At 41.7% G+C, this 16464-nt stretch overlaps 1 protein-coding gene across 1 annotated transcript in view; it reads left to right on the forward strand.

Annotated features, from left to right (window-relative positions):
• Nucleotides 1–16464, forward strand: part of ITPRID2 (ITPR interacting domain containing 2) — a 207673-nt gene that overhangs the window by 98361 nt on the left and 92848 nt on the right. Inside the window, exon 10 of the mRNA XM_078681472.1 lies at nucleotides 3457–3554. Coding sequence (XP_078537598.1) covers nucleotides 3457–3554 — 98 coding nt within the window. The remainder of the gene's footprint in view (nucleotides 1–3456; nucleotides 3555–16464) is intronic.

The following is a 16464-nucleotide window of genomic DNA, read 5'->3' on the forward strand; positions in this document are numbered from 1 at the left end:
CCCGGGAGGGGATTCCACCTAAACCAGAAGATTTCTGTTTTGTCAGGGTTGCACTTCAATTTATTGGCCTTCCGCCTGTCTTTACATTTATGAACTCCCCATCATACGTGTGCAGGAGTTTGGTATCGCCTACATTTGAGATGACCTTGATGTTAAATGATTCAACCAAATATGCCAGAGGTGACATGTAAATGTTAGTGTGGGACTTAAGGAGGAGCTTTGCGGCATTCCCCACTAAAACCATTTTCATCTTGAGGCATATGACTTCATCAAGACCACCTGCCCACTCCTCTCGAGGAAGGAGCCCAGCCAGCCTAGGGCAGAGTCTGTCATACCTAGATGTGCTGACCTGTACAGCAACATGTTATGGTCTACCATATCAAATGCAGCTGATTGGCCCAACCTCATCAGAGCCACATTAACACCAGATTCCAGACTGGTTTGGATGGATTCATAAACCTCTAATAATGTGGTCTCGTTGCTGTGGTGTGATCTAAACCCTGATTGGGAAGGGTAGAGCAAGTTGTTCTCAGTCAGAAAGGTGTTAAATTGTTGATTTACCAACCTTTCCAAAACCTTTGAGGCTGCTGGGAGCAGAACGACTGGTCAAAACATAGCCAGGGATTCAGGGTCTGCGTTAGCCTTTTTAGGCAGAGGAATTAAATGTAGTTCTTTTCTGGTAAAGCACCTGAATGGAGGGACATGACACATAGCTTCCGATATAATGGAGCAATATTATCAGAGATGGACCTCGTGATATAAGGAGGTATAGGATCCATTGGAAACCCTGACTTGCAGTATGCAAAAGAAGCTGTCCCTTCCCCCCCAAGGACGGGGCTTGGAAGGACGACAATTTAGTGTGTGGAATGGAACCGGCTAAGTCACGTATTTCAGGTCCCCCGGGAGCATTATTCACCCCCATAAAATTAGACCACATTTTGAGGAGTGTATCCTCAAAGTCACTGAGACAGGCGCATAAAGACTGGCTAGGTTTCAATGCGGGAGGGGGATATAAATTCGAAGTCCTTAACATTGGCAACAATTTTTAAAATCTCCTTCCCGCCATTGTCAGCCTCTTTAATACTTTGCGTATAAAAGGTGTCGCAGGACCTCTTAAGATTTTTATAGTAGTTTTTCAGAGCCATTTTTTGTGTGAATTTTATCTGATTCTTTATAGCAACACTACCAGACTCTTTCCATTTTCTTGCACGCTGCTCTTTCCTGAGCGAATTCCTGCGAGAACCAGCGTGCTGAGCGGGTAATAGTAGTATCCTTTTTAGAAGCCATAATGGAAGCTGCAAATCAGCCGCCCTCTTAAGCCAAGAACTAATGACCTTATCCAATAATCGATCTTCTATCCTGTTGCCAACGGCATTCTCCACTCAGTCCCTCCAGACCCACCGTAAAAAATAATCCTCCCTTCGCACACAGTAGTAACAAATGTTCGGTCCAAATGTTTGAATTATAAGGGGAAAGGGCATTGTATTGCTTTTTTTTTAGGCCAGCCGGCTGTACTTTGGAAAATCCTCCACTGCTCCAGACACGCCATTGGGTAAAGTTGGCATGACCCATAGTGAACTGTGAAGCTTCTGTAACATCTACACCAGGCAGAAAAATTCATTGGCCAGCAAAGTAGGCCTCAAAACCAAGCAGGTTAAATATGCCCCACTGCCACAATTTTCATTACGTACAACCAGCCTTAAAAGAACTCTACTGGCTCTGGTTGAATGCAGCATTCAAGTTGAATGTGGTCTGCGCTGGGCACAAAGTCCCTTTGGGCTATGATCTAGGATACGTCTAGAAATGGATGACCTTCGGTGCTCTATTTGTCTTAAATAAACAACTTAAAAGCGAAATCTTGATCAATCAGTGAGCCTTTCAGCACTTCAACCTAAAGGTAGACCCTAGAGACCTCGGGCCCCCAGCTGTCTAATGCACTTAAACCTGGCCTGAGCAAACAGTTGGACCATATGTGGTTCAAGAAATCCCTAAAAAAAAAAAAAATTATTGAAACTTGTTTTATTGCATCAGTTTGCTCTGAAGGAACTGCTTATGATATAAATCATTTAGTGCTGGAGTATGTAAGAAAATTGCCATTTATGTTTTCTTTATAGAAATGTCAAAATATGTATTGCAGGAATCTATATTCTAATAAACCTAGTTTGACCACAAAATGTTACGCATTAGTGCAGTCTTCTCCAATGAGTAGCTCGTGAGCTACTGGTTGCTCTCAAGCTAACGGTACCAGGCTCTCCTGGGTGCAGTCCAGCCTATTAAACCTGAAGCTTTAGCTTAGTTGAAATAATGTATGTATGCCAGAATTGGAAAGCATACGTTTGAGATGATAATGTGTGTATTTTCAGAACTCATAAGCTGATGTTTGAAGAAGAATGGTTGAATTTCCAAAATAGGTTTATAGCTGATGGTTCAGTGGTAAATCATGTGGCGTTGCAGCCATGGCTATCCTGTATTACAAATGTAGTCATAGCACATAAAGCCCCACATTACTGCTGGCAAACATGCCTTATTCATTCTGGTAGTAATCCTGCATATTCTCATTTTGCCACTAATATTAGTAGCTCTGGATCATTTTCATTAAACATAAGTAGCTCTTACAGAAAAGGTTGGAGAGCCTTGCATTAGTGGCTCTGTGGGGACCACCGTTTCTAAGGTCTGTGTGCTTGCGCATATCTATCTGTCTGGGTGCGTATCTATTTCTGGATAAACATTAGAAGAAATATTAGGGTCACTGGAATTCTGTATCTGAGCATTATCTGCATAGTTGTAGATGTACCTGACCTGCCTCATATTATAGCAGTTTGTGCATAATTTGCATATTTCATCAAAAAATAGTTTCTAGATGCAATGAGCAAAAGTTATTAAAATAAAGCACCAGCTATGGTACTGCATGGTAACCTGTCATCTATTGGCTTCTGATTACAATATTCAGTTCCACTGTATTTATCAGGTGAATGGTTTGCAGAGAAAGTATTAATGTATGTTTAAATGTCAATATCACAAAATAGTACGGTCAAGAAATGTGCAGCATAACGCCACATGATTAGCCTTTTCTTGTTACATACGTTAGTCACACTGCCACATGATTTGGTCCTATTGCTGCATGATTTCAGAGGCCCGGAATATAACTCTGGAAATTCCACCCCACCATTCAGTGTTAGTTTGCTACAAGACTAAATAGCTTCGTGGATAAGCAGTTTTCTAAGCAAGGTCTATCCTTTCTCACTGAACTCTAGCCCTCCATCCAGAATAGTAGAACATACCCCTCCATTAACAGTACAAAATGTACACGTCTGCTTGTATTAGTGTATGTTTGGGAAGTACAGTAGGTTTGGCATTAAATGTAGCTTAAAGCATGTTTTGTGCAGAGAAAGTATTAAAGCAACTTCAGTAGAAAAACAAAAACACAAAAAGTAATATATACAACTTGTTTCACAGATTATTTTTCTGGTGCAAGAACTGCCAGCCAGCACTCTGATAGCAGTGGCTTTGCTGAAGATCCCTCAGCTGACTACCTGTCTTCAGTTCCGCCCCAGGTACAGTAGTATTTATTACAATGAATATGTAACGCTGTACTGCATATTAATGTTGAATGTTTTGCCACAGCACTCAGCAGAACGTTAATGAACCATATATACATAAGTCATGATAAATATGCTTGTTTGTACTAGGTTTTTCATAGACTTTGGAAATGCCCAGTGAAAACAAAATAGTCAGTTTGCCTTTTCACATTGACTGTGAGTACGATAAGCAACTTGGCCAGATTGAGTGTTAGAGGGAAGAGTGTGACAAAGTATTGGGGCATTTGAGAAGAACAAGTAAAATGAGGTAACTGAGAAACCTAAGGCAGCGTTTGATTGAAGTAGCCTAGTCGGCAGGGTATTCCATTTAAACTAATTGTAGGAAAATAGTGGCTGTGTGCACAGATCAAGTCCACCTTTCGAGGATGTGAACAATATAATTTCAGCTACATTCTCATACACCGAATACACATTTAGAACTACAAAAGTCTGAGTATTTTCTGTGAGAAAGGAGTTTCTAGACTCTGTTATAAAGGTGTCAAAGAAGACATTTTACTTGAAAAATTGTTTTTGAATGATGGAAAAAAATTGGAAATCAAATGGAGCGCAAGCCCATTTTTACATGAATGGTTTAAAAGTGGGAAATTCACCTGGTATCGAGTTAAAACTACATATGCTGTCACACAAGTCGCTTTCTACCTTTGGACAAAAGGCATGTGAATACCAAAAAGTCTTCTAAGTCTAAGGCTGAAGTACACTTAAGCCTACCTTCTCAGATTAGCAAATTGTTACAAACTTACCTCTGTGTTTTTCTGTATAACCAGGTAAGAGCATTATGAAATGAATGTCCTGTTCAATATGAGCGCAGCGGACATAACTCACATGTTTTTCTCCTGCCCACAATTAGGTGAATATTGGAATGATGTGACTGAAGTTATGTCTACGAAATTAACTTGCTCTATTGATTTGACACCTGTAGACGTGCTTGTCGGTTATTCCGGGGGGATAAAACTAACACTGACTTACTTAATATCGTACTCGCATGTGCGAGATTAATAATAGCAAGGGCTTGGATACAACACAACCCGCCGACAGTTATGGAATGGTGGAGCCTAGTTAGGAAATTTATCATATGGAATCTGCTTTGGCTACAACACTGGGTACTCCGGCTAAGCTGAAAGTGGAAAGGATTTGGGGATTGATAATGTCATGATATCTCCCTTTTTCTTTGTCTCTCTTTATGTCTTTTGTTATAGTTATGCCCTCTTCTTGAAGATACGTTTTACTTTGCGGAAAAATTGATTATGGTTGCTTTGCTTTCTCCTTTGATGGAATAAGTGAATTTATTATGTTTTTTCTGATCAAATTATTATGTACTTGTCCTATGAGATGCAAATAAAAATCTTTAAAAAAAAAAGAAAGAAATGAATGTCCTGGTAGCATAGAGGAGATATGAGTATCGATCTAAAGTCAAACGTAGAGAAAATGTATTGGTGACCTAAAAGTTAAATGGATGGAATTTCCATATAATATAGAGCATGCAACATGTGTGAATTGATGAACTGTGGGTAGAAAAAAGTGAGCAGTCACAATAACAGGGAGGATTTGAGAATGCGAGGATGGAAGTGAGAGCTTAAATGATGGAAAATAGGCATGTGACAGGAAGAACTGTATTTTGGGCAAGGGTAAAAAAGCAGGAGGGGACATTTGTGACAGAGTTCCTAAGGATATCTGTTTGCAGATTATCTTGATACATACAAGGATCGACTGGACAACAACGCACACAACTGCAAGGAACTCTTCAACATCGTGAAAGAGCTCTCCAACCCCAACGCCGGAAACAATGACATCACCCCGTCGCAAGACCTCTGCAACTCCCTCGCGTCCTACTTCCACAACAAGATCACGGACATACACAACAGCTTCAACAACCAACCAACGCAAGCCACAACCGCAACAACGCCACCCACCACCACCCTCCGCACCTGGACCCCGATCAGCACCGAAGACACCATCCGCACCATGAACTCCATCCATTCCGGATCCCCGACTGACCCCTGCCCTCACCACGTCTTCAACAAGGCCGACGCTGTCATCGCACCCCACCTGCGGGACATCATCAACACCTCCTTCGACACCGCCACCTTCCCGGAGAGCTGGAAGCACGCCGAACTCGGCGCTCTTCTCAAGAAACCCACAGCAGACCCCACCGACCTCAAGAACTACCGTCCCATCTCGCTGCTCCCGTTCCCGGCCAAAGTCATCGAGAAGACCGTCAACAAACAGCTGGCCGCCTTCCTCGAGACGAATGGATCCCTCGACCCCTCACAGTCGGGCTTCCGAGCGAACCACAGCACCGAGACTGCCCTCATCGCTGCCACCGATGACCTGCGAACTCTGATGGACAACGGAGAAACAGCGGCCCTCATCCTCCTGGACCTCTCCGCGGCTTTCGACACTGTCTGCCACCGCACCCTAGTACAGCGCCTCGGCAACATCGGAATCCAGGACAAGGCACTGGAATGGATCACCTCCTTCCTCGACGGAAGAACACAGAGAGTCCGCCTACCACCGTACAAGTCAGAGGCCACCAAAGTCATCTGCGGCGTCCCTCAAGGATCCTCACTGAGCCCCACCCTCTTCAACGTCTACATGAGCCCCCTCGCGGCCATCGCACGCCAACACAACCTCAACATAATCTCCTACGCCGACGACACCCAGCTGATCCTCTCCCTGACCAACGACCCCGCCACCGCCAGAGCCAACCTGCACGAAGGGATGAGAGATGTAGCCGAATGGATGACGACCAGCCGCCTGAAACTGAACTCGGACAAGACGGAGGTCCTCATCCTGGGCTCCTCGCCCTCCGCCTGGGACGACTCCTGGTGGCCCCCCGCCCTGGGCACCGCACCCAAACCGATGGACCACGCACGCAACCTGGGCTTCATCCTGGACTCCTCCCTCTCCATGACCAGACAAGTAAACGCCGTCTCCTCGTCCTGCTTCAACATCCTGCGCATGCTACGTAAGATCTTCCGGTGGATCCCCACCGAGACGCGGCAGACGGTCACCCAGGCCCTCGTCACCAGCCGACTGGACTACGGCAACGCCCTCTACCCCGGAACCACGGCCAAGCTCCAGAAGAGACTCCAGCGGATCCAGAACGCCTCGGCCAGACTCATCCTCGACATCCCCCGACGCAACCACATCTCCGGACACCTGAGAGATCTGCACTGGCTACCGGTCAACAAGAGAATCACCTTCCGTCTCCTCACCCACGCGCACAAAGCCCTACACGACCAAGGCCCGAGCTACCTCAACAACCGGATCAACTTCTACACTCCCAAGCGCCTCCTCAGATCAACCAACCACGCCCTCGCCGCCGTCCCCCGCATCCGAAGAGCGACTACAGGAGGAAGGTCCTTCTCCTACCTGGCCGCCAAGACCTGGAACTCACTCCCGACCGACCTGCGCCTGACCCAAGACCACCTCTCCTTCAGGAAGAAGCTCAAGACCTGGCTGTTCGAGCAGTAACGGCACCCCCCCCCCCCCCTCACCCAGCGCCTTGAGACCCTACGGGTGAGTAGCGCGCTCTATAAATGACCTGATTGATTGATTGATTGATTGATCACAAATTTGAGGCTCTCAAACACAAACAACAATAAACAGATCATTACATTTAATGCATTTAAACAAAAGTACATAGTTACACCGGCAACAGTGAGTCATTTACAGAACGATGCATCATTCAAACAGGGTACACCCTGTTCCAACAATCTATATCCTTTATAAACTATATTTGGAAGATTGCATAATTTGTTTGGGAAGTTGATGTAAAAAGCTGCCAGAAATGTTTGCCTTTCAATACTGCCCCATGCCCAGTTTGTTCCTTTTGAAAACTTTGAGAAACACGAAGAGTCACGTTGGTTCCTTTTTGTAATGCTTACTGTTCCAGACCCAACAATTATGAGCTTTGATAGATGGTCTTATCCTTACTAGTTCTGGAGGGAAAGCAAAAAAGCTAAGAAATCTGTAATTGTGCTTGCAGTCAGAAAGATAATGTATTATCCGACACTTGGACAAAGCTTAAATAGTTAGACGGGTTAAAAATCATGTGCAACAAGAACGTCATCTTTGAGGACATCCTAAAAAGGTATTACTTTAATTCCTCCTAGATGAAGTGTGAAATTATGTTCTTTTTTGCTGAATAAGCTGAGAAAATGATTAGGTTCGAGTTGTATGAAAAAATCTGCTCTCTAACTAGGTGATTACGTTGTCTGCTGGTTTGTCTAATAGACTTGGCATATGTCACAGTAGTGGATTCCCCTTTTTCTTCCTATTTAATTATCTTTGATACCCAAGCAAATCACGAGAAAGAAGAGAAAATTACACTCAAATGTTGTTTTGTACTGTTCTGTCCTTCAACGGTATATCATTCTTTTTATATTGTTAGCCAAGGTTTTCTCAGATTCGTTCACCACACTGGTTTTACTTTCCTTCAAGGCAGAAGGAAGCATTATTTCATCATTTCTAGAAAGAAGTAGCAGCAGCATACACTAGTCATAGGGCACTCCACCAGGATTTACAAATGCCAGTTACTTTTTCTTTTATCCTCTCAGAACAGCACCTCGGTGAAAGGGTAATCTACGTTCCTCTGGCATGAAAGAAAATAACTAAAGTTCAGATAATAAAAGTTCTTTAAGAATTTCACACAGTTCTTGGTGAAAAAGCTTATGTTAAGAAATGCACCACCAGGCCTATAATAAAACCTTAAACATGAGAAATAATTGGTCAACAGACCAGTTCCTTATTCACTCAGGACGCAAAAAAATCTTCTCTGCCAAGACAAACCGTGAAGTACATACAAAGGTATTAATCGAATAGAGAAACATGCATTTTTTTGCTTTAATTGTCTGTCCCTTCCCTGTTTTTACTTTCCGTACAAATATGACCATTCAAGTGGCATGCAGTTCATTGGATTAGAGCTTTACGTTTAAGAAGACATAGCCTCAGTCAACCCATATTCAGGGCTCATGGTTTAATGTTGTGCATCAAACCCAGGCAGAGTTTCTAAGGTTTGTTGATGGAGGCTCGACAACATCAGTCGAGTGGGGCCTTTTACTGTTGGGAGAAAAGTCTTATACCTTTATGTTTTCATTATTTTAATACTAAGCAGACACAGGGATGCTGTATAACAATGATTTTTGTTTTTTGCTGATCTTTAAGGTGCATTACTAAATTGGATACCATTACTCCTAAACACTTGGAGACAGTATGTCAGCTGTTTTTTAGTTGCATTTGTCTGAATGACAAGAGAAATTGCTTCAGGGGCCTAGATTCTCTTAGCAGCCAGCGAGGAGAGAGTAGGACTGGTGTTGTATGTACGGGCATCTGCCAATATCTCCGTGCAGAACAGTGTTCATAGGTGCAGTACAACATTTGGCCACGCCAGCTTAGGCTGCATTTCCACCATCCAAAATAGAGTAGAACATTCCTTGTGAAAATGTTGACCGTATTTTCTAGGTGAGCTTTCTCCTAATCATGTAAAAGGTGGAGGAGCAAAGGAAAATGCTGGGTTCGATATTGGGGTGTGAGTATGTATTTTCTCTTTGAAATGAGAAGGTCTTAAGGTTTCACCAGAACAACCAGTTTCCAGAAAATTCTGACTCCTTTAAGGTTATAGCCATTTTTAGGTAAAACCTGTTAGATTGTGCAAGCCGTCTAGTTGCTAAAGACCTATTGAATGCTTACCAAGAACTTACAGGGGGCATACATCCTGCACATTCCTTACCATTTGTTGGCTTTGGCACTCTAATTTACCTGCTTCTTTGATAGGTTGCTTTGTCCCTCTTATGTTTGTCCTTTGCATGGACCATGCCTCTTTACTTGTTTCCTTCCACATCCCATTTTTAGGAAACGAAGTATTTTTTTTTGCGTACGCACTCCCTGAGAGTTCATATGTTTTCCAGTTGTCTCCCTCATGTGCATCTTTCATGTTGGTCTCTCTCCTCTGTGTTTCTCTCCCCGCGCTCCATCACCCATACCACCCTTTACCACTAACACCTAAACCCTACAATTACCATTAACTCCTCTTAGCACTACCCCCCCATTACTCTTACAATCACCCTTACCCCACTTTACCTCTACCCACCCTAACGTTACCTCTATCACAACAAAACCACTTTTTTTGTTAATTGACATAAACTGTTCTTTGAAAACATTTGTTTTACCTGTTTGAGGAAAGTCCTGCATGGTAAAGGTACAAAAACGTACCTGTTTGCTAAAAGATTCCTGGTAAATGCTATTTCCGTAGAAATTCTAATAGCTATGTAAAACAGCCAAACTGCTACTGCACATGACTAGCTATAAATAGTCTTACATTGACCCATGCTGCATTTCATACACTTGCCTTCCATGCCATTGATCTGGGCTGGTCTATTTGATCTTTGTCCTTAATTAGATTACATCTACTGGCTGTGAAGGTCCATGCGTGACGCTCATTGTTTTCTGTCTACTGTTACAATGTGTTCATGGTGAAATGTTTATTATCTCAGTTTCTCTTCTTGTTTAACAGTCTGTAGCTGTTACATAACATTTTCAATTGTGCATATTTCTCATTGATCGTTGGTGCTTTTTAGATACTTTTAGTCATTTGTTTAACCTTTTCTATTACAGTGGCTTTAGAATCTCTTGTGACATTCAAAAGGAAGTGTTCTGGTGTTTCTAAGCTGACTTATTTGCACGAACACTTTCGTTCTGCTTCTTCCTTTTCTTTCCCATTTCCTACTATTTCTCTTGAGGAAATTGTCAAGTGTTGCTTACTTAACTTTCTTACATAAAGAGGTTGATGATGAGCAGATTTCATGCATACTACTTACTTGGAAAACAGCTACATTATTAATGTTGGTTTAGAAGTATATTGTGCTGATCTTTCATAGATAGACTTTTCATAGTTTTCAGGACATGTACTTTAGGGGGTTACTTAAGGTCCATGTTGCAGAAAGGTAGACCAAGCTTTAAAAGTTACTTATCTGCCACTTTGAAACCATTTGTTTAGTTGATCCCACTTAAAATTTTAAGAAATGCACTCTAAAATGTCTAAAACATGTTCTCTACTTCCAGATCTGTGGTTTTTCTAAAGCCCCAAATTTCGGAATCATAAACTTCATATGCTACCTGTTAAGTTTTTAAAGAGTTGGTCCAGTTTTATTTTATGATTGTGTTAGCTCTTTGTATATCATGTTTTTTTGTGTTTGCATACAGAAATCCAATCTCTGATTGGCCATAGCTTTGATATCTGGACTTTTTTTCACCATATTGTTACCTCCAGTAAAACCTAAATTTGTTCCATCGACTTGCAAGTTCTTGCCTTGAGTCAACATATTGAACTTAGCAAAGATCTTTCACAGTGTATTTTCTATTCGAGCTATCTAGAATGCTTTGTTGGCAAGCAGTAATGTGGTATCGACCTTCACTCATGTGTTGGGTATTTGGGGCTGACCGTTCAAGGGCATACTAACTTAATTACCATACCTGGCAGGGTAAAGCTGGAAGTAATCATTCTTTGGCTAGTCTTCACTTACTTTGAAACTCAAATGCTACACCTCCGTGCCAATTAATGTTTTGATATATGTAACAATCTAAATTCAAAACGCCATACAACCAAAACCTATCCAACAATACTGGTCCATCAAAGGCGTTTCCATCAACTTTCTTAAGCACAACGTCACCACCTGTAACTGAAACCATGGCCTATAGTTACTTCCTAATTACTGACTGACATTCACAGGCCTCATTTGAAAGCTAGGTTCTGCACTTGCAACATCATCACAAGAATCTAACTCATTGACTCTTGTTCGAGTCTAAATGTTGAACTCCTGTCTTAAACTGGAGCCATTCTAGACTGAGGTTATTACCAATACTTTCAATGAAGCCCTGAGTCAGTAATGGCTTACCTACCTGCACTTGGGCAGAATCGCACCACAAACATTCATTAACACGCTCCTTAAAGTCCCATATATGCAACGAAATAAAGTAATGCATTAAAGAAAAAGTACACTACCGCCTATTTCTACTGCAGCAGTTCAAAAACACTCTTACAAAATGGACATGGGAACCACCATGCAAGCCACCACACAATTTATCAAAGGTCTAAAGAAGCCCAATTACATTACTGTAACCCTGAGAGAGCTACATGGGTTCCCACTGATAGTTAGGCATCATATTAAAAGCTTGTTGTGTCATCAGTAAGGCAGTATCTACTAGTCTCCAGGGTACCCCTACTGCACACGCAGCCTATACATTGATAGACTTCATACTGAGAGATGCAGAAAACTTAAAGACTAGAAGACCTGCTTTCTCCTCATATACACTAGGATATATAATGATATATAACAGAATGGAGTTGCCCCTTAACTCAAACACATTTACAATTTCTAGTGCCAAATTTGACTCCTTTATCTTTGCCAATCATACTAAAGGGTATCCATCTCAACTATCCCACCTTACTTCATCTTACCAGTGCCCCATGAAGGGCAGTCAGTCTTTCTTTTACCATTTAAGTTTTGCTTTTTACCATTTAAGTTTTGCTTTAAGTTGAAGACCTTTCAAAAGTGTATTGGCACTAATTTCTTAGCCTGGAGTTTTAAAAGTTGTGCTTATTTTCTGCTGCATATTTTTTTCAGTTTGGTATTTTGGGTCCACTGACCCAAGGAAAGTGAGCCCACCATATGGATGTCCTTTTTGCTTAGTTTCTCATATTCATTGTACTGGACTCCCTACTAGAGGTAGTAAGACCTACGTCTTCTGCAAACAGCGTGTGACATTCTTCCAACTAATGCCTTTTACACTAGCCCTCCTCTTCTAGCCTTTAAATAAGCCCTGATACTTGAAAGCTTAATACTACCAAATTAGCATGATGACTCCACTTCTGCGTCATGTCCTCTAGCCTATTGGTGCTCCGATCTCTTCAGAGAAAGTCATAATTTTTCTGGCTAATTGAAAAATCTTCATGGTACTCCATTTCCTTTCGATTTCTTTCTTCTTCTGGACATCCTTTTCTATAGCAGAGGTATTGCTACTAGCCCTAATGCCAGTGCCTCATTAAAGTGCCCTGATTAGTGGAAATAATAAACACTGGTGTTTAATCTGAAAGAGCAGATCTTCTACATGCAGAATCAAAACGTTTAATCGGAATATGCTTCTTTGATTTATTTATTGTTTTCAAGTGCAAACTCGTAGTCTTATGTTGAGAGCCAATTCATGACTGTCCTTGTCGCATAAGAAATCTTTTGGGATAGCTGGCATTGTTTGCATCCGAACCAGTGCGTAACTTTAGAGGTTCTATCCTAGGAGTCGCCATGTCCATTTTATCAACTGTAAGTCCCACCTTTCATGCTGATTCCTGTCGCTAACCCCATCTGTGAGTCTGATTAGTTCCCTGCTAATATTGAATGACCTTCAGGGGTTTACATTGAGGGTAAATCCCGGTGCTTGTCACTGTATTTTACAATGTGAATCAGTTTAACTCATCTTGCTAAAAGCCTCGGGGACCATTTGCAGTGAAGTATGCACATTGGAAGTTCTTCTACTTTCTTTTAATGTGTACAAGCTGAAGATGCTTGAAGTCAGTCCTCTTGTCCTCCGCTGTGGCTTTGCCCATATTTCCAGGCTCTTTAACTGGATTCATTCCACTTGGCACTTTTGGCAATACATTTTGAAACATCCTGGAGATATTAACAGCTTTTGATCTTGCATACGCCAGAAGTACTGTACCTGGATTAGTCATCAGGAAACCACTCTTTTTAAGACCTCGCATACCACCTTAAATGGGAACTCCAAGTTCTTTGGTTCCCTTTTCGTACATCAGTCTGGCTCCCAACATTTAGAAGTTAATCTTTCGACCTTGACTCTACTGAACGTTGCATAAGAGAGAAACTATTCTTGGATTCAAACATTATCTTCTCTTAAATTGTTTCTTGATCACACACTGCTTTCTCATTTTATACTGTTTTCCTTATTGCATTTCCTGTGAGTTGCTGTTAGATTACCTGGATATGTGACCAGGTTATCCTACCACCTTGTCATCTTGGTGCATTTTCACGTACCTTGAACAGCATCTTCTGTAACGCTTTTCAAGAATGTACAGGTGAATCTTGATTGGTTTTTAGTTTTTCCTTCTAAAACAGTCTTTTTAGCACCCTCATCATTACCTATGTCGTTCTCCTGATGTAGGGATTTAGAAATCTTATGTGGCAAATGTTATGCTTCATATCGTCCCAGCTACTTTGTGACAAAGTGTGAATAATTCTCATCTGGTGCAACAGTCCATCTATGATATTGCTTATGGAAAAGAAGTTTCTGATGGGATAACGTAGTAAGCACTTACTGCTTTTAGTATTTCTATCAGTAACTTCTTTGTAGTATTCTCTTTGCCGGGAAGCGTTAATTAAGCCAGCTTTTCAATCTCTCAAGTTCAAGGTTTCCTAAACCACTTTAAAGGGTTGGATTTTTTTTTTTTGCACTACCAAAAACTGATGCACTTTGGCAAGTTTGATGCATGTCAGTTAAAAGCCTTTAGGGAGCACTAAAATAGCATCTGCAGTACACATTCTTAGAACAAATCGTTCTAAAACAAAGGTAAGGTGGCATGAGCATGTTTGGGCAGGAGGATTCTTTGCCGTTCAAAGCCTGATGCAGAAAGAAGTGCTTCAAAAACAAGCCCCATAGAACTGTGAAAAACAATATCTGTTAATTGTAATATTAAAGGACAAAATGAAGTTTCCATTGGCCACTTGTAGCTATATCACTGCTGGCGCCTATTGCCTGTGTGGCGCAGGGTGTAGAGTGTTGGCTGAGTTTGTCGATTTACACTCGGCTCTGATCAGTTGCTCCTTGATTAATAAGGTCATACAGAGCTGTGATAACTTGATTTGATTAAGTCTTTTTGGCACCAGTACCTAATATATATTTGTTCTTTTGAACCCTAATGAGACTGCACCAACCTCTTTCTCAGACTTTGCATTCTGTACCCATGCTGTGCTTCTCAAACTATGTGCTAAAGCAACGACTACTCTTAAAACTCTCAAACTTTCACATCACATGTCAAAATAAGGTGAGCCGAGATTTTGCTCACTTTGGCAGATCAAAGGTCAAGCTTTTTCTCCTGCTCCTCTCCCCTACCTCAAACAACTAAACCGGGACCACCTCAGATACCTCCACTTTCACTGATGTAACTCCTTTTTCTTGGTAGCCTGGACAACTCATCATAAAGCTAGAGATGCCTGATAGAACCATGTATTCTCCATGTTGACATGGACAAAGCATTCTACAACAGGTTCTTGCACAACGTTTATAAAGATGTCAAAGTATACTTTTATGTAGAAGCATTTATTTCGGGTTCATTTTGCACCACATGTGCTATATCAAAATGGATGTGGAGTTAGAATAGTAAATGCACCCTTCAAGGATGTTGATGGTGGTTTCTCATAAATTCTGACTGACTTCCATCTGGTATGTGTCCTAAAGCTCACCTGCCACCATAATCACCGTAAAATGGTGCTGACAACTGCTCGCACAGTATAGAATTATGTAATGGATTTCATTGACCCCAAATTGTTCTGCTTCTTCCAGACCTCTGACTAAAACACAAGACCTACTTCCTAGACGTTAAACTAAATCCACCCATTGAGCTGTAGCGTTTGCCACATTCTTAACAATTTCTGGTGTGGGCTGCTGAATTGTGTGCCTGTTTAGGAAATGACGGCACAAGCGCTGCACATCCGCATAGTGGCCTTCCTCCTATCCATATATATACACCCCTACATCTGACATTAACTATATTTCTCTGGTGCAAATAATCATCCCTCCTGTCTCCTACTTCTCAGTACATCAACTCTCCCTCCAACTTAACCTTGCCCTAGAGTGAGACTGAGGCGTTTGAGACAAATGCAGCTATTTTGTGTGTCAATCCACATACCCAACATTTTATTTGGATTGTTTTTCAGCTACCTGCTGTCCAGGGGTGGTGGAGGTGTCAGCCAGTTCTTCTGGTGGTTCTAGAAGTTGGACGTTGACTACTGGGCAGTAGCAACCACCATGTTACGAAGTCCTAAGTGGTAGCAACAAAAACATAGAAAATCCCGACCATTAAGTCTACCCTGGGTTCTTCTTTGGGCTTGAGTATTTTTTGGAGCCCTGAAAGTCCCTTTGGTGTCCCATTCTATCACAGTCCGCTTCCTGCGACGTTAAGGAGGCATCACAGGCCTCTGCCTGACAGGACAACGTCAGCAGGCCCAGCCTAGCTCAACAACTCAAACCGCAAAGGAATGCTGTACCCTAGCAATGAAATTGTAAGAAAGACATTGACGACTTCTTCAAAGAGAATCAAAACCAACATTCCTAGATGCTATGAAGTAAAGCAATTCTGTATGAAACAATTGAGGCAAGACACTGAAGAAAATCATACTTTTTTTGTAGGATATATCCTGCCGGGTGTGGGAAGAGAATTCCTAGCATCTAGAGTATTATGTCTGGTACTGGGCATCCTTCATCTTCCCTAAGTGTTAATCATTTTTTAGCATTTCTGCAATGATTTGTCTATTGGGAGACATAATCCTTCATTTAATGCACATTTGGACTTTAAGATTTTAGCATTATTTGCTCTTTGATTTCTCTTCCTGTTTTTATACAGAACGTCTTCAAAGAAGTACACGGAAAGAGTAGGCTTTGAGTCAGCCCCTTCATCTATTCACTTTACTGTTTTTCTTTTTTACTTTTACCATTTCTTGGCCGGCTGATACGTCAAGACTATAGCATTTTGTGGCTGATTAGGTTTCCGTTTGTGTTTCAGTTAGGCTTTAGTAATGGGAAATAAAGTAGTCTGTTTTGCGTCATGACAATGTAAAAAATAAACGTGTGTGTGAGA

Source organism: Lissotriton helveticus, chromosome 3_1 (genome assembly GCF_964261635.1).
Source record: "Lissotriton helveticus chromosome 3_1, aLisHel1.1, whole genome shotgun sequence".
NCBI classification, from domain to species: domain Eukaryota; kingdom Metazoa; phylum Chordata; class Amphibia; order Caudata; family Salamandridae; genus Lissotriton; species Lissotriton helveticus.